Source organism: Lithobates pipiens, unplaced genomic scaffold (assembly GCF_037356315.1).
Source record: "Lithobates pipiens isolate NorthernLeopardFrog02 unplaced genomic scaffold, aLitPip1_a1.2 Scaffold_6, whole genome shotgun sequence".
Taxonomy (NCBI): domain Eukaryota; kingdom Metazoa; phylum Chordata; class Amphibia; order Anura; family Ranidae; genus Lithobates; species Lithobates pipiens.
In genome coordinates, this window is record NW_027507881.1 from 639,859 (window position 1) to 659,016 (window position 19,158).

A 19,158-nucleotide genomic window follows, 5' to 3' on the forward strand; every position below is an offset into this window, starting at 1 on the left:
TGTGCCAGAGATACATTCACTTGTCGCTGAACATGGCCATATAGCTCTGGGATGCCCTTCTCTGAGAAATACTTCCTTCCTGGGACCTTCCATTGTGGTGTTCCAATGGCCACAAATTTGTGAAAGGCCTCCAAGTCCACCAGTTTATATGGCAGTAGTTGGCGGGCTAAGAGTTCTGACAAGCCAGTTGTCAACCGTTGGGCAAGAGGGTTATCCGGCGTCATCATTTTTTTATGCTCGAACATTAGGCCCATGGAAGCCTGTCTTTTTGCAGAAAAACTTAAGCTTGGCGTGATGGAAGGTGGAGTGGAGGACAATTGTGAGGAGAGAGGAGAAGGAGAAGTAGAAGACGAGGCTGGACGATGAGAGCCTGGAGTGTTGCTTTGTGTGTTCCGTTGCTCCCACTGGGCTCGGTGATGGCTGCTCATGTGCCTTCTTAAGGCGGTTGTCCCTAGGTGAGTGTTGGGCTTACCGCGACTAATGCGTTGACTGCAAAGATTGCAGATGGCAACGCTATTGTCAGCAGCGGACACGTTAAAAAAAGCCCACACTGCGGAGCCATGTGCCGGTGTCCTGGGAGCGACAGATGTGACCGTACATGGTCGATGACTCGCTCCTGATACATTTGCAGTCTGCTTTGTCCCTCCTGTGCAATGTAAGTTATTCCTGCTTCTCCTCCCTATCTGCTGGTCCATATCTCCCTCTGAACTCCCCTTCTCTTCCTCTCTTGTGGGCACCCACGTGACATCACTAGACATGTCATCATCAACGTCACCTTCCCCACCGCTATAAGTAGAGATCTCAGAGTAGGCAGCAACACCGGGGACCAACCTCCTCCTTGGGCTGATCTGGGTACTGTCGTCAGACTGCTGAGTAGCGGTTGTTGCTACCTCCTCTTCCTGATCCGATATCAAGAGTGGCTGCGCATCAGAAATGTCCTCTTGATATGGATCGGAAAATAATTCCTGTGACTCAAGCGGAAGGTATGTGGTGGTGGTGGTGGTGTTGTTGGTGGTAGTGCCTTTGGGGGTGCACATAGCAGAGAGTGAAGAAGAGGGTGCAGATAGAGAGGATGAGGAGGGTGCAGAAGAGTAAGGCTGAGTGACCCACTCAACCAAGTCTGGTGCGTCCTTTAAAGTAATTGAACGCACCTTCTGCAACTTCCCACTTTGGCTCAAGCCTGTTGCTCCTGCCCTATCCCTACCACCCCTGCGGAAGGGCCTGCCTCTTCCTCTGTCTGTCATTTTTTAAATGACCCTGTGACAAAACTCTCAGTCCCTATACCGATGAAGGACTGCTGCAGTATAGGGCAGCGGTCAGCAGTAGTGCACCTCAACCCTATGTATTGTGGACCGATACCAGTCCTTATAGAATGGCAGACTGTACCTCACTCAACCCCATGTACTGTAGTACCCTATACCTTACCAGTCCTTATAAGGACTTTTGTGGACCAAGTAGGTTGTGTGTAAGTGATTAACAGACTGTACGTCAGTCCCCATACCGAGGAAGGACTGCTGCAGTATAGGGCAGCGGTCAGCAGTAGTGCACCTCAACCCTATGTATTGTGGACCGATACCAGTCCTTATAGAATAGCAGACTGTACCTCACTCAACCCTATGTACTGTAGCACCCTAGACAGACCAAGTTACCAGTCCTTATAAGGACTTTTGTGGACCAAGTAGGTTGTGTGTGAGTGATTAGAAGACTGTACGTCAGTCCCTATACCGATGAAGGACTGCTGCAGTATAGGGCAGGGGTCAGCAGTAGTGCACCTCAAACCTTTGTATTGTGGACCGATACCAGTCCTTATAGAATGGCAGACTGTATCTCACTCAACCCTATGTACTGTAGCACCGTATAACTTACCAGTCCTTATAAGGACTTTTGTGGACCAAGTAGGTTGTGTGTGAGTCATTATCAGACTGTACATCAGTCCCTATACCGATGAAGGACTGCTGCAGTATAGGGCAGCGGTCAGCAGTAGTGCACCTCAACCCTATGTATTGTGGACCGATACTGGTCCTTATAGAATGGCAGACTGTACCTCACTCAACCCTATGTACTGTAGTACCCTATACCTTACCAGTCCTTATAAGGACTTTTGTGGACCAAGTAGGTTGTGTGTGAGTGATTAGCAGACTGTACGTCAGTCCCTATACCGATGAAGGACTGCTGCAGTATAGGGCAGCGGTCAGCAGTAGTGCACCTCAACCCTATGTATTGTGGACTGATACCAGTCCTTATAGAATAGCAGACTGTACCTCACTCAACCCTATGTACTGTAGCACCTTAGACAGACCAAGTTACCGGTCCTTATAAGGACTTTTGTGGACCAAGTAGGTTGTGTGTGAGTGATTAGCAGACTGTACGTCAGTCCCTATACCGATGAAGGACTGCTGCAGTATAGGGCAGTGGTCAGCAGTAGTGCACCTCAACCCTATGTATTGTGGACCGATACCAGTCCTTATAGAATGGCAGACTGTACCTCACTCAACCCTATGTACTGTAGTACCCTATACCTTACCAGTCCTTATAAGGACTTTTGTGGACCAAGTAGGTTGTGTGTGAGTGATTAGCAAACTGTGCGTCAGTCCCTATACCGAGAAAGGACTGCTGCAGTATAGGGCAGCGGTCAGCAGTAGTGCACCTCAACCCTATGTATTGTGGACCGATACCAGTCCTTATAGAATAGCAGACTTTACCTCACTCAACCCTATGTACTGTAGCACCCTAGACAGTCCAAGTTACCAGTCCTTATAAGGATTTTTGTGGACCAAGTAGGTTGTGTGTGAGTGATTAGCAGACTGTACATCAGTCCCTATACCGATGAAGGACTGCTGCAGTATAGGGCAGCGGTCAGCAGTAGTGCACCTCAACCCTATGTATTGTGGACCGATACCAGTCCTTATAGAATGGCAGACTGTACCTCACTCAACCCTATGTACTGTAGTACCCTATACCTTACCAGTCCTTATAAGGACTTTTGTGGACCAAGTAGGTTGTGTGTGAGTGATTAGCAAACTGTGCGTCAGTCCCTATACCGAGAAAGGACTGCTGCAGTATAGGGCAGCGGTCAGCAGTAGTGCACCTCAACCCTATGTATTGTGGACCGATACCAGTCCTTATAGAATAGCAGACTTTACCTCACTCAACCCTATGTACTGTAGTACCCTATACCTATGTACTGTAGCACCCTAGACAGACGAAGTTAACAATCCTTATAAGGAGCTTTGTGGAACTAGTGGGTTGTGAATGATTAGCAGACTGCAGCAGAAGGTCAACAGTCAAGTATAATATTCTTTCTATATTTGGAAGAAAGAATATTATACGTGTACAAGCCTATTACCATACCACTGATACCAGTCCTGAAAAGAACCTTTGTGGAACTAATAGTAACAGCTACTGATTAAACTGACCCTCACTGCCTGACACACTGCTTCCTGCCTGTCCCTATATAAACTGACAAAACAGAGGCTACTGGAACAATAACTGGAATAGCACTTTTGTGGACCTGATAGTAACAGCTAATGATGATGACTAAACTGACTGTCCCTACAGCACACACCGTCCTGTCCCTTTCTCTAAACTGACAAAAGACACTCAGGCTGCTGCAACAATCACTAGCACAGCAAACCTATATACATCTAGCACCTATACCAGTCCTGAAAAGAACTTTTGTGTACCAAATAGCTAGTGATTTGGGTCACTGTAATCTCTCCCTGCTCCACACAGCAACCTCTCCCTATAGTGACAGAAGAAAGAATGTAAAATGGCCACCGGATCGGGTGTATTTATAAGTTAGGGGGAATGTTTAAGTGTCCACGTGCTGTAATGTCTCAATTGGCTGTCCTGTACCCCATGATGGATGTGTCATCATTGGTGAAAGTTCTTTTACACAGTAAACGCGGAAGTCCGCCGGACGAACGGCGCCAATAGTCCGCCGAACGGGCGGACCGCGAACAGCCGACATTTGCCGCGAAACGACCGCCAGGCGAACCGTTCGGCCATCACTACTGCTCACCTCCCCCTGCCATATTTATTGAATATTTTCTTATTGTTACATATTGTAGAGAGGCCTTCTTGCAATTTTTCGTGGTCTAATATGCACAAAGCCTGCTTGCCAAAACACCACTTTTGTCAGGGCTGGGCTCAGCCCTTCCTTCTCTGAGCTGGCTGCTCGTCTGTTGGCTAATTTCCAGCTCCTATATCTCCACAGCTACTCAGCTGTTGATGATATCCTGCTCGTCAGTCCTGCTTACTTAAGCCATCCAGCCCAGAGGATCTCTGCCTCCGCCTTAGTCTACATCACAGTGACTATCTCCTGTGTTCCTGTTAAAAGACTTGCTTGACTGACATCCCTTCTGGCTCCAGATTCTGCTTGCTCTTTTACTATGCTCATCTCCGGCTCCCTGACGTTTGGCTTGTCTGACTATCCATTTCGGTTCCTGAAATCTGGCTATGTTTTGACCATGTTTGTTCTATTTACCTTTATTATAAACCAGTGTGATTTAACTGTACTACTGTCTCGGTCTGATTTCATGGTTTCTGACAACCGCAAAGAATACCTTCACAGGTCTTTATTGCCAAGTTGCCTTAACTATAAAGACAGAGATGCTATCCTTCGCTTATCCGGGGAAAGGATCTTTTTATAACTCCCAGATTCTGGCATTTCCAGACTTTTCTGCGGAGGTACAGCGACAACACATCTGCTGCATGGAAGTTAATCAACTACGGGTTCGCTATCTCAAGTATGCAATGCCTCTATGTTGTTGGAAAAGATTGAGTTCACTTTTTCGAGGAACTGGAGGCAGCTTGGGGGGCCTTTTTTGTTTTCATAACCATTTTTTAAGGTCTGTATCTGGGTGCCATTGCTTCTATTACTGGAATTACACCTTGGTTTACTAATGCTGACAGGGCTGATGCTGTTTGGTGCTCAGATTTGTGTCATCTCTACCTAATACTTGCAGCGGGCAGCCCGAGTCCTCTACATCCACTGCCCTTTATAGGATTTTTCCCTCATAGTGGACTACTAAAGACAAAGAGTTTTCCTCTCCTTCAAGTATAATGCCCCAGATGGTGCCTCATTGTCATTTCCAACATCATGCTGACATTTGTTTATTGCTGCTTTGACTATTAAACAGTTTGGGACTTATGCTCACAAAAGTTGGAATGTGTGTAGAGATGTGTGGGTTAGGGTTTTTTTTTTTTTTACTTGAGACTTTTGCTTATGTACAATACAGGTGTTTGAGTCATAATGTATTTGCATTAATTTTTACATTTGCCTAAGTTACCTATATTGTTTTATTTATTACATGTCTATGTTGGTTATGCCTGGGGATTCCACCTCCACTGATCCCATATACTATTCCCTGTTTTTCCAATGGCCCCATACAATTTTTAATTCTGTGGTCTCAGAAAAAAGTCATTTCTGAAATGTCAACGTGCTGATATCATTGTCCTGATAGAAACACATGTTACAGGATCTTTAGAGAGGTGTATTCATACTCATTACTAATTTTATTTCCTTTGAAATATGATCGTGAAGTTGGATCCTCAGGGTAGATATGTTTTTTTTTGTTAGCTAATATTTCTAGCAACCCCCTGTTGATACTAGCCTGGTATATATCACTTTTGCATAATTCTACCATCTTTTTTTTTTTTTTTAAGTATGTTTATTATGTTTTTTCCATACACAAGTACAAAAGGTCATAGACAAGAATAATATGGAATTGAGGTCATCAAGACAAAAAACATAACCTTTACAGTTTAAAATAGTACGAGAAGTTGTAGACAAGACAAAGCATTAGGCTTAACATCATTGAGTAGATGTAGAGCAACTGATATCATAGTGTCAGGCTTAAGAAAGGTACCCGATGGTGGATTCTACCAAAGGAATACCCTGAGGAGTGGAAGCAGGTATTCATTATAACCAAAGAGGGAAGGTTAGCAAGGTTATAATCAATATGTATATTTCAAGTAGGGATAAAACTTTCTCGAGGAAGGGAATTTAGGAAAGACTCGTGGCCACTCAAATTAGAAGAAAAGAGGTTTAACCTTAAACCACATAGAGGGTTCTTTACTGTAATGCTGCGTACACCAGATCGGACATTCCGACAATGAAATCTTGTGATTTTTTTTCTGATGGATGTTGGCTCCAACTTGTCTTGCACACACACGGTTGCACAAATGTTGTCGGAAATTCGGAACTTCAAGAATGCGGTGAATTACAAAATGTTCGACGAGCCGAGAAAAATGAAGTACAATAGCCAGTGCCGCTCTTCTGTTTGATTCTGAGCATGCATGGAATTGTGTGCGTCGTAATTGTGTACACACAGCAAGGAATTGTGTACACAGAACAAGCTCTCAAAACTCTCAAATTTTTGTTGTCAGAAATTCCGACAGCAAATGTCCGATGGAGACTACACACGGTCGGAATTTCTGACAACAAGCTCCTATCAAACATTTGTTACAGAAAATCCGATCGTGTGCATGCAGCATAAGCCCCTGTACACACGGTCGGAGATTTCCACAACCATATCCGTCGGATTTTGCCCGTCGGATTTTGTCCGTCAGATCTTGTCCGAAACTGTTGCATACACATGGTCAGGCCAAGTTGGCGAAAAATCCGATCTTTCAGAACGTGATGATGTAATTTCGTTATGATGGGACTACTTTCAGGCTAGTAGCCAATAGCTTTGATGTAGGAATTTGATCTGAGCATGCGTGGCACTTGGTCCGATCAAAATTCTCTACACATGATCGGAATATGTCCGACTGGCCCAGTTGGTCGAGAAATATTTCCAACATGTTGGAAAATTGGGTCCAACGAAGATTCGGACGGAATCAATTCAATGCATACCACACACAGTCGGATTATCTGACGACACGGTCCGATAAGACGTATTCCGACGGATTCTCCGACCGTGTGTACGCGGCATAAGAGTGGCAAAGATGTAGAATTCCCTTCCACAGGCGGTGGTCTCAGCGGGGGGCAACAATAGTTTCAAGAAACGATTAGATAAGCACCTGAACATATAGGGATATACAATGTAATACTGACATATAATTACACACATAATTTGGTCTTGATGGAATTTGACCTCACCTACTATGTAACTATTTTTTTGAAGAAAAGAAAAAACGTTGGCACTTTAAATGAAGCGGTGACTGGGTAGGGTCAATTGCCTCCATCCCTATCTAATTGAAACAAACAGGAGTACTGGGGGTTGGGACTTTAAATGAAGCAGGCAGGTGTAAAAAGTTTGAATTCATTGGAAGTCAGTGATTAAGGATGAGCCGAACAACCCCCGGTTCGGTTTGCACCAGAACCTGCGAACAGACCTAAACGTTGTGTGAACTTTAGAGCCCTATTAAAGTCTATTGGACTCGAACGTTCAAAATCTAAAGTGCTAATTTTAAAGGCTAATATGCAAGTTATTGTCCTAAAAAGTGTTTGGGGACCCGGGTCCTGCCTCAGGTGACATGGATCAATGCAAAAAAAAGTTTTAAAAACTGACCTTTTTTCGGGAGCACTGATTGTAATAATGCTTAGAACAGTCCCTGCACAAAGTGTCATTTCTTCAGGAAAAAAAGTCATTTAAAAGCACTCGCGGCTATAATGAATAGTCGGCTCCCCATAATACAGAGTAGTCATTGAAAGTCATTGATAAAAAAAAAGCGAGGGGTTCCCCCAAATTCAATTACCAGGCCCTTCAGGTCTGGTATGGATATTAAGGGGAATTCCACACCATTTTTTTATTTTTTTTAAATGGCGTGGAGTTCCCTCTAAAAATCCATACCAGACCCTTTATCCGAGCACGCAACCTGGCAGGCCATAGGAAAAGAGGGGGGGACGAGAGAGCGCCCACCCGAACCGCCACATGCCCTCAACATCGGGAGGATGCTTTGGGGGTCACAGACCCCTCAAAGCACCATGTACCCAAAAATCTTTCCTACCCACAATTTATAGAGGCTCCTGTAAGAGAGCCACATCTGCCCACAGGCTCCCAAAATTTGCATACGCTTATGAGGGGAGCGTAACCCCTTGAAATTCCATGAGATTACCTTTAGGTGATCCCTAACATCCAAAGGAGCCATGAATTTTGTAATAGATAGAAGTGAGGAAGCCTTAAAAGGGGTAGTATCACCGCAAACATCATCACGTTGGATCCGGCATCACTAGAGCTTTGGTAGAATCCTAGAAATAAAACTAGAAAAGATAGCACAATGAAACACAAATTGTGAACAACAAAAAAACGAGGGGTAAGCCTCCAGAAAAAGACTAGGAACTTCACTTTTTTCCCTATGAAGCACACTCCCAAGATACCCCTGCCAAAGAGTGTATTTGTGGACATGAAATAACTGAAGCGGGGGGTCTGTGCAGGTGGGTGGGAGGATTAGGGACAAGGGGGAAAAATAGGGGAGGGAGGGGAGAGAAGGAAGGGAGGAAAGGGTTGGTGAGGGAAGGAGAGGGGGAAGCCAGTAAGCAAGTGGTAATACCGGTCTGTGCATTAACTAAATCAAAGTAGGCTGTGGGCGGCAGCTAATAAGGTCCACTAGATGAGGCAAAGTGAGAGCTGGTGGTGAGGATTTAACATAGAGTGTCTCCCCTGGAAATGATGTTCCAGGTGATTGGTGCTCAAGAGTTATGAGATAACACAGGATAGGCAGCTATAAAGAAGAGACAACAGGTGAAAACCACATAGGTTATCAGGAACGGGTGATCAGCAGTGCGCAAAATGATCACCTGGGAGCCCAAAGCGCACTTGTAAGGAGTTTTCTGAGGACTTTGCTGGTCTCTGGTTCACAGAGCAGATCTTCTAGGGGAGCAAGGCTCAATGGAGGGGAAAGGATCTTCCTGTTCCATGGCTGAAGGGTGTGTGATGTTAAGATATTGCTTGGCTTCGGATGGAGAAGTGAATGTGACCCACTCACCAGTGGCAGGTTGTATGTGCAGGATGGCTGGGTGCTCTATTGTAAATTTGATGTGACTGTTGTAGAGTGAAGAACAGACCACGGCAAATGCCTTTCACTGGAGCATGACTTTGATGGAGTATTCTGGGAGCTGCGGAGCAGTGAGTGATCATCAATGGTCAGAGTGCAGGCTTTGCGGAATTTTTAAAGTATGACATGATTGTACACATAATAAAGATATCTGACAATCACAGGTCGGGCTTAGATCGCGATTCAGATGGCTGACTAATACGATGGGACCATTCCAAAAAGCATGGGGTGTGTAGCCCTAGCTGTTATTGGCGGAGCAGATGGTGGCAAGCATGGAAGAAGAGTAGGATTCTGGGAGTCCTATTATGTGCAGGTTGTTGCACCTGGAATGATTTTCTAAGTCTTCCACTTTACTCTGGAGCTCATTTTGAACTTTGGAGAGCCTGCCAACAGCCGAGGACACTGCGGCAGTATCATCTTCTATAGAGGAGATCTGCTCCTCTGTTTGATTGATTGTCCTTTAAGAACTGACCAATCCACTGCCTCAGGTACCATGGGGGACAGGAGAGTCATCACTGCCTGTGAAATGCCAGCTGGAGAGGCAAGGTCAATTTGTGAGAGCGTAGAAGGTGCTGGAGGCAGCACAGAAGAGCTAGGGCTTAACTAGGGCTTATGTTGGGGGTAGGGCTTATATTGCATCACCGACACTCACGCTAGGTCTTATTTTCGGGGAAACAGGGTAGTAGGCGAGGTTGAAAAAAGACACAAGTTCATCAAGTCCAACCTTTGTGTGTGATTATATGTCAGTATTACATTGTATATCCCTGTATGTTGCAGTCATTCAGGTGCTTATCTAATAGTTTCTTGAAACTATTAATACCCCCCACTAAGACCACCTCCTGTGGAAAGGAATTCCACATCCTTGCCACTCTTACTGTAAAGAACCCTCTACGTAGTTTAAGGTTAAACCTCTAAAGACTTTTGGCCATGAGTCTTGTTAAACTCCCTTCTAAGAAAAAGATTTATCCCTATTGTGGGGTAATTATTATGGTATTTGTATATTGAAATCATATCCCCTCTCAAGAGTCTCTTCTCCAGAGAGAATAAGTTCAGTGCTCACAACCTTTCCTCATAAATAATATCCTCCAGCCCCTTTATTAGCTTTTTTCCCTTCTTTGTACTCGCTCCATTTTCAGTACATCCTTCCTGGGGACTGGTGCACAGAACTGGACAGCATACTCCAGGTACGGCCAGACCAGAGTCTTGTAGAGTGAGAGAATTATTGTTTTTCATTCCTGGAATTAACCCCCTTTTTAATGCATGCCAATATTCTGTTTGCTTTGTTGACAGCAGCTTGGCATTGCATGCCATTGCTGAGCCTATCATCTGCTAGGACTCCCAGATGTTCTCCCCCCCAGTGTATAGATTGCATTCATATTTTTGCCACCCAAATGCATTATTTTACATTTTTCTACATTGAACCTCATTTTCCATGTAGTTGCCCACCCCATTAATTTGTTCAGATCCTTTTTGCAAGGTTTCCACATCCTGCAGAGAAGTTATGGTCCTGCTTAGCTTAGTATCATCCGCAAATACAGGGATTGAACTAGTGGAGGGGGGTACCTCTGCAGCTGGATGGCTTGCAGACAGTATTTAGGAGGAGTGCGGCAGGAGCTGTGTCTTCTAGCTCCTATCCATGCAGCGCCGGAACCAGAAGTACTCTACCAGCTTAAGTGAGAGTTTTTCTTTAATGTCCCAAGACGCATCTGTTCCGGCTTTGTGGTTGGGTGATTTTAATATGGTAGTCAATCCTAGCCTGGATAGAATGGGCTTAGTGCCATATGCACCACATCTATATCATGAGACCAGATTTAGTCACCTATTGATGGACTTTGCCCTTATAGATACATGGCGATATCTCTATCTTAGTCAAAAGGCTTACTCCTGTTTTTCTATCCCTCATTCCACTTTCTCTCAAATTGACTTCATAATGTTCTCTCAACAGCTAATCCAAAGACTGCAGAAGGCTGGATTCTGCTCCTGTTTGTTATCAGATCATGCCCCTTATTGGATCACCCTAAGGCCTTTTATTAGGTCCTCTACACCAAACTGGAGGCTGAATCCATTCTGGTTACCTATATTACTGGATACAGATTAATTGAATACAGAATGGAAGTTTTTCTTTCCTTTTGGCTAAGATCAAGTGTAGTATATGTTCTTATCAGTTACCAGGAGGTGGCACTTGCTTCCGTTCCTGTTCCACGACGAGGTGGAGCAGGGGTGGCAGTTTCTATGCAAAACCTGCTGGTGTGAAGGTAACCCGGAGCGGTTCATAGCCGAAAGGGAAGCCTTTTGATGAGGATGGAGAACCACTGGTCGGTGCCAGGGGAGGGGACCCTGGCCTTCTGGCCTGGATTGGGGCAGCTTTAGCTCCGGTCAGTTTTTCGGGAATGTAATTAGGTAGGAGTGATGGAAGCGAGGGTGAGGCCTGATGGCAAAGGGCTCTCACTAAGCTCCTGGATCTCCATGCCTTTCTGGCTGGGGTGGGGGTCGGGGATGCTTTTGTTGAAAAGCCTATGGTGATGTGCCCCTGAAGTGGCAGTTCCGGGGTGCCTTACTTTCGCTGTGATTTAATAACTCTGATGACCTTGGTCACGTAACCATAATACACCTTTTCACACCTGCCGGGCCTTTTGGCTAGGACCAGAGGAATTTTTGATTCCTGGCCGGAGGTCCTGGTCATTGTTTTACACAATGGCCTCTTTTTTCACTATCCCTCTTCACTATCCCTTCCCCACTTTATTTATTTATTTTATTTCTGTGTGTGTTTTGTCACGTTTTGTGTGGTCACCTGCACGTTTGATGAGTAGGGTGTCGGTCCTCAGGCCAACCCTGAAAGTCTTGTGGGAGGGTGGACATAGGCCTTCTGGCTTGGTTCACCCTCTCTTTGGGGGGTCTCCCTTCGGGGGAGCCCCTACCCTAGAACATGGGTGGGTCTGTTTCGGCAGACCTTCCAGAGAAAGGCGGTCGTCAGGCTTCGGCTAGATGGTGGAAAGGGAAGCATTTAAAAAACATGCCCGTCTACTACTAACTGAGTATATCTCTAGATATAAGCAGTCTTCTAAATTTCCCTATGTTCAGGCAGTAGCTCAGGTAACCTCTTTGGAGGAGCTATATGTAATTGCACCCTCTGCAGAATCTCTTACTAGACTGAAACTCCAAACTAGAGTTGTAGACCAGAGGTGTTATGAGAGTGCTAAACATAAACCTTTTTTCAATAAGCAAAGAATTTTTGAACATGGAGAGCACCCAGGTAAATGACTAGCTTATCTGGCTCATAGAGATTCCAGACCCCTGGTGGTTATTACATTAAGATCACCTTCACATGGTTTCATTACAGACCCAGACATAATTACAAGAGAGTTTGCCATTTTTTTGAGGATGTTTATACATCTAAGGTCGATTACCCTGCCCAAACTCGACATGACTTTTTGAATGCTCTTTCAGTAGATTATATATAGATCACTTTGCCCTGACCAAGGCTCCGGGATCAGATGTCCTGCCTATTGAGTTCTATACCCTCTTCTCTGACACATTAGTACCTACATTATTGGCTATTTAGCACGCTATATTTGAGGCTTCTACCCTTTCTGATTCCATACGTGAAGCTCTTATAGTGCAAATATTCAAGCCCGGAAAGGACCCCCATCAACCTGAGTCATATAGGCCTATCTCCTTATTGCAAACTGATATCAACAATACTAGCCAAGATCCTAGCCCTTTGTCCAAACAAGGTAATTATGTATTTAATTCATCCAAATCAGACAGGTTGTATGCAAGCCAAGAACACAGCCTTTAACACCAGTGTCTATTTATGAATCTCAAGGCCTAACAATGAAATTGGCTCCATGGTGGTAGTCACACTTGATGCTGCCAAAGTGTTCAATTCAGTAGAATGGCTTTACTTATTGTATGCCAGTTGAACCTCAGACTATGTCATTTAGGTCCCACCCTGGAATTCAAGGTCGGTGTTCTGCTTCTTTTGTGGAAAAAGTAGGGCTCTAAGCTGATTATATTTTTTTATATCATGTTGACTCAGGTCCCTCCTTACCATTGTCACTTCATATCATTGAACAATTTGGTAGGTTCTCGTGTCTTAAAATAAACTGGGGTAAATCCCAAATCCTCCTGACTTATGTTTTCCCTCCATCAATGGAGCAGGCAACCCTGGCCTCAGTCAGAGTCAGTTACTTTAAATATTTGGGGATCCAGGTCTCTAGGACAATATCAGACCTCATCTATCTGAATGTGGAGCCCCTAATACTGTTGCTTACATGTAAAATTCAGATATGGGCAAAATTGCCATTGGGAGTTATAGGTCAGATGAGCCTTGAAAAAAAATGACCTTACTGCCTAAAATCTTATATGTCCTCTGGCACTCTCCAGTGTATATTCCACTAAAATACTTTAAAATTATTGATACTTTGTTACAGTCCTTTATCTGGGGTGCCAGTAGACATAAGCTGTCAGAAAAGGTCCTCAAAAACCCGATGTCCTTAGGTGGATTGGCATTCCCTGACTTTGGTTTATATTACCTAGCGGCACAAGTCTCATGCTTTTACCAAGTCCCTGAGTCACATCTCCCACATCTGTTATGTGATTTGCTGAGGTGTCTGGGAGGCTCCCTTGTTCCTTTGAGCCCCTCTAGCTTCCTTTTCCGGCACAGACAGATCTGGGACCTGGCCATGTCTAAAATGAAATGCTCTATACTATATAAAAATACTCCATTGTGGTATAATAAACACCTGGGTGAAATTCTACAGATTCCCTACCCAAAGGTCTGGATCTCAAAGGGTAAATATACGCTTTCACATGTCTTTCATGATGTAGACTAAAAGCCTTTGACCAACTAAAATCAGTCACTTTTCTGAACCACGTGCTGTTTAGGCACCTCCAGTTGCAGCATGCATTGCATGTGCAGTTTGGAGGTAATTGCCCAGTTATGTCTACACTAGATGCCCTGGCTGTGATAAGCAGTGATGAGCCTCTTAAATTGATATTAGACTCTAAGATATGCTAATCACCCCACCTGCATCCCAACATGCTTACACCCTCAAGCCTAGATGGGAAACTGAGGCAGGTGAACTGGATGATGAAGACTGGAGTGAGGTGTTGGAGGTTGGTAAATGAGTGTCTCCTAGAATGTCAGATAGACTTACGCAAATATACATTCTTCATAGATCATATCTTACCCCAGAATGTATGGCTAAGTTTTGCCCCTCCCCGAGCCCCATGTGCCCCACATGTCTGATCTCCATTGGTCATATCTCCTTTGGGCATATACTCTGGCACTGTCCTCATATTCAGAGATTTTGGGCGCAAGTTGTCCAATTCCTTCATGATCAAATGGGCTTACTGGTGACAATGGAACCTAGACGATGCCTGTTGGGTCTATTCGCAGACTCTGAAATGGATAAACACACTCTTAAGTCTGTGCATGAAATTTTGTTGGCAGAAAGTTGGTGGCACAGGGATGGATACAGGCTACACCTCCCACTCCCACAGTCTGAATTAATGTAATAAACAACAATTTACCCTAAAAAAAGGTTATTTATACCAATAGGGGTTGTCAGGGCAAATATAACAAAATCTTGGACAGGTGGCTACAGTCTCCATTGACTTGTACCTCATAGTGGTAACTTAGACTCCATTGTATAAATTAACACTTAGGTTGTCCCCAATATATCACTTAGGCTAATTGTGATGTTGCATTGTGAATGGGTCACATTGTGAATTGGTGCTGCTGCATAAATCAATGTCCTCAATTTGTTATTTGCTATTGGGTTTTATGTTAATGTCTATGATGCTACTTACACCTATATGTTGTATTTTGTGCAGCACTCAATAAAGCTTGGTTTGTTAAAAAAAAAAAAACAACTTTGTGATAGTGATTTAAAATACCGTGGTCCACATTCAGATCATTCCCTGCATTTATGTGGCTACATAGTTTGCAACATTTGCAGCGCTTATTGTTGTTTTTGTTCCCTTTTTTGAGTCCTAGTCCTCAGAATGAAGCTTCCTGCTGATTAATATTTGTCTGAGGTTGGATGGTTTCCTGAAGGTCATCACTGGGGGTTGTTGAAATATTCCATTCAGGGTTCTGTCCTCTGTTATGATAGGTTTCATCTATTTCATTATCTCTCTCATCCCTTCTAGTGCTGGATTGTATGTGATTATTAGAGGTACACGGCTATTTGTTTTCTTCTCTTTGTATTGTAGGAGGTTTTCTCTTTGGGTTTCTAAGGCAGTGTTTATACTTGTACTGATAGTTTTGTTGCTGTAACCTTTATAATGAAAGGATTCTGCTAGTACTCCTAGATGTCTATTTCTGTCTTCTGGTTCGGAGCATATTCTGTGGTATCCAGACTAATGAAGGGCCACCTTCTGGAATGGTTCATGTGTTTCCACCAAGGTATGCATTCTACATAGTTTTAAACACCAGACACTTGACTTACTTTCACTATTATATCTGTAGTTTTACTCTTGAATAGTTCATATTGTTCTGTATTATCTCAGGTCCCAAGAGGTCGATGCTCTGAAGAATGTCCTCCAGGGTTCCGAAAATCTGTAAGAGAAGGATATCACCCATGTTGTTATAATTGTGCTCCATGTTCAGAAGGAGAAATATCAAACCATTCTGGTAATCTTTATGTTAATTTAAGTTAATTTAAGTATAACCTCTGATATTGAATTAGAAAATAAAAATGTTTAAAGTGGTTGTAAACCCTTACAAACCACTTTGACCTACAGGTAATCCTAGATTAAGGCTTACCTGTAGGTCCAAGAAATATCTCCTAAACCTATACGGTTTAGGAGATATTTACCCCAAGACAGCCACCACAGACAGTGGCACGCAGGCGCACTGGGCAGGCCGCAGATAGCGGCGATATGCCGCAAGTGTGGGGTCCCGTGCGCATGCGCAGGAGTGACATCATCGTGGCTCCAGCGCTGTGACCCGGAAGTGGCTCCGGGATCCATGGCAGCGGCAAAGAGGAAGATGGAGTACTGCTTCGGGGGCTTCGTTCTCAGGTAAGTTATTCATAATGAGCTAGTATGCTATGCATACTAGCTCATTATGCCTTTGCCTTGCAGGGTGTGTTTTTTATTTTTTTTCCCCTTTACTTCCTCTTTAACCATTAGCCGACCAGCCAGCGTCGTTATACCGTGGCACGTTGGCTCTCCTACGCAAATCGCCATAGCTGTACATCGGCTTGCGCAGGAGCATGCCCACGGGTCGGGCGGACTCGGTGTCTGCTGGCGACCCGCGATCACCTAGTGCAAAGACAGAATGGGGATCAGCCTTTGTAAACAAGGCAGTTCCCCATTCTGACAGGAGACATGACAGAGATCTACTGTTCTCAGTGATTGAGAACAGTGATCTCTGTCACATCCCTGCCAGCCTATCCCCCCTACAGTTAGAACACACACAGGGAGCACAGTTAACCCCTTGAGTGCCCCTTACTGTTAACCCCTTCCCTGCCGGTGTCATTTTTACATTGATTCCTGAATTTTTATAGCACTGATCAATGCAATAATGTCACTGGTCCCCAAAAAGTGTCATTTGGGGCCAGATTTGTCCTCTGCAATGTCGTAGTCCCGCTAAAAATAGCAGATTGCCGCCATTATCAGTAAAGTGAATAAAAAAAAAAAAAAGAAAAGTCCCTAAATCTATCCCATAATTTGTAGATGCGATAAGTTTTGCACAAACTAATCAATATACGCCTATTTTGTCACAAATATGTAGAAGACTATATATCAGCCTAAACTGATGAATCAATTATATATTTATATATATATATATATATATATATATATATATATATATATATATATACATATATATATATATATATATATATATATATATATATATATAATATATATTTTTTTGGATATGTATTATAGCAAAAGGTAAAAAGAAAATGTTTTTTTCCAAAATTGTTTTTTTTTTTATAGTGCAAAAAATTTAAACTACAGACGTGATCAAATACCACCAAGCTCTATTTGTGGGAAAAAAAGGGATGTCCATTTTGTTTGGGTACAGTGTTGCACGACTGGACAATTTTTAGTTAAAACGCCACAGTGCTGTATCGCAAAAAATGGCCCGGTCTTTAAGGAGGCAAATCCTTCCAGGGCTGAAGTGCTTGAAGTCATTTTAAGTGATTATGTAACCATTTTACACTTTGCAGGCTGAACATCTCCCTAAATTGTATGAAATTAATGATTACTGATGAAGCCTTTTTGCCATTTTCCGGGAAAAGATTGCAACACATTTCTTCTACCGCTGACCCTTCTGGGAGTGTTGGAGGCTTTCTCAAGCAAACAATGTGAATCAGATTCCTCCGACTGTCTGCCTGAGAACGCCTCTAACAGTTTGGCATTTATCAAAAGTAATGGTATGGAAAATGATTACACGGAAGAGGCCAAAACTGTCAAATAGTTGCATTCTTGTTATACCATGCCTAATGTTATTTTCACTTATTTTTACTCTACAGACAGTGAACGCTGCAAGAAATGTCCTGAAAATGAATGGCCTAACAAAGATAAAACTATTTGTATTGACAAGGTCATTGAGTATTTATCATATGAGGAGGACATTCTAGTTTTATTCTTTTCTATAACTTCAGTCATATTTGCTACAACATCTTTCCTTATACTTGGACTATTTTTGTGGTTTCGGAGAACTCCCATAGTCAGAGCCAATAACCGGAACCTCAGCTTCATTCTGCTCCTCTCCCTCATACTGAGCTTCCTTTCTGTATTCCTGTTCCTTGGCCGTCCTGTGGATATTACCTGTATGCTGCAACAAGTCACTTTTGGAATTCCCTTCACCATCTCAGCATCTTCTATCCTAGCCAAAACCATCATGGTCTTCATTGCTTTCAAAGCCACCAGACCTGGAAGCTCTTGTAGAAAATGGGTGGGAGTCAAACTTCCCAATACAGTCATGTTATTCTGCTCATCCGTTCAGGTTGTGAATTGCATTCTCTGGTTGTCCATCTCTCCACCATTTCAGGAGTATGACATGGACTCCTATCCTGGGAAGATCCTCATTCAGTGTAATGAAGGGTCAGTTATCGGGTTCTACTCTATGTTGGGTTATATGGGGTTTCTGGCAGCTGTGAGTTTTGTTCTGGCTTTCATGGTGAGGACATTACCGGACAGTTTTAATGAGGCCAAGTACATCACCTTCAGCATGCTGGTGTTCTGCAGTGTCTGGATTGCCATGATCCCGGCCTATCTGAGCACCAGAGGCAAATACATGGTGGCTGTGGAGATATTCGCCATACTGACCTCCAGTGCTGGAATATTATTGTGTATGTTTTCTCCAAAACTCTACATTTTACTTTTAAAACCTGAACTGAATACAAAGGAAGCAATGCTGGGGAAAAGAATGTTGTAAATGTAACACATTGATTCAATGTAAAATACTGTAGATCAGATTAAACAAATTCAGCCATATTGTTAAATCATCATCATTATGATTTTTGTGTATATTAACTGCCTATTGTACATAAGTGGATGGAAGGTGGATGTTGCAGGGTGATTAACAATATTACAGCTTCATTTTTTTCTTGCTCTTACATGACCCCTATCATGCACACATAAAGTACTGTGACTGTACTGTCCATTGGATGGTGCTGATCACAAAAATATGCTGTAACCAATCAAAGCATCACACAATGTAACCAACACCTGCAGTTAGCAGCTTGCCCCCACTTTGCTCTCACATACCGATCAGTCTGGTAGAGGAAATAAATCTTCAAGACCACCATCCAATAAAAGCTTTATCCAGTACAAGTGCAATCCAGTACCAGTACCAGCAGTACCAAAAACAGCTTCATCCATCCCTCTAGTATTATTATTATTATTATTATTATTATTATTATTATACGGGAATTATATAGTGCTGAGAGTTTACACAGCAGTTTACAAAATAAGTGCAAATGGTACAGTTACAATACAATTCAATGACCGTTAGAGTTTACAATCTAAGAGGATGGGTCAAGAGATACAAGAGGTAATAACTGTGGGGGATGGGCTGATGGAGAAAATAAACGTGCAGTTGTTATGTGAGGGCCAGATAGTCCTCTCTGAAGAGATGCGTTTTCAGGGATCATCTGAAAGTGGACAGAGTAGGAGATGATGGGACAG

The 19,158-nt window shown here is 43.4% G+C and overlaps 1 protein-coding gene across 1 annotated transcript in view; it reads left to right on the forward strand.

Moving 5' to 3' along the window:
- The window catches only part of LOC143958240 (vomeronasal type-2 receptor 26-like), an 88,526-nt gene extending 70,120 nt beyond the window's left edge, over nt 1-18,406 (forward strand). Inside the window, exons 5-6 of the mRNA XM_077467757.1 lie at nt 15,520-15,643; nt 17,499-18,406. Of these exons, the coding sequence (XP_077323883.1) occupies nt 15,520-15,643; nt 17,499-18,406 (1,032 nt within the window). The remainder of the gene's footprint in view (nt 1-15,519; nt 15,644-17,498) is intronic.
- Nucleotides 18,407-19,158: the final 752 nt, after the last annotated feature.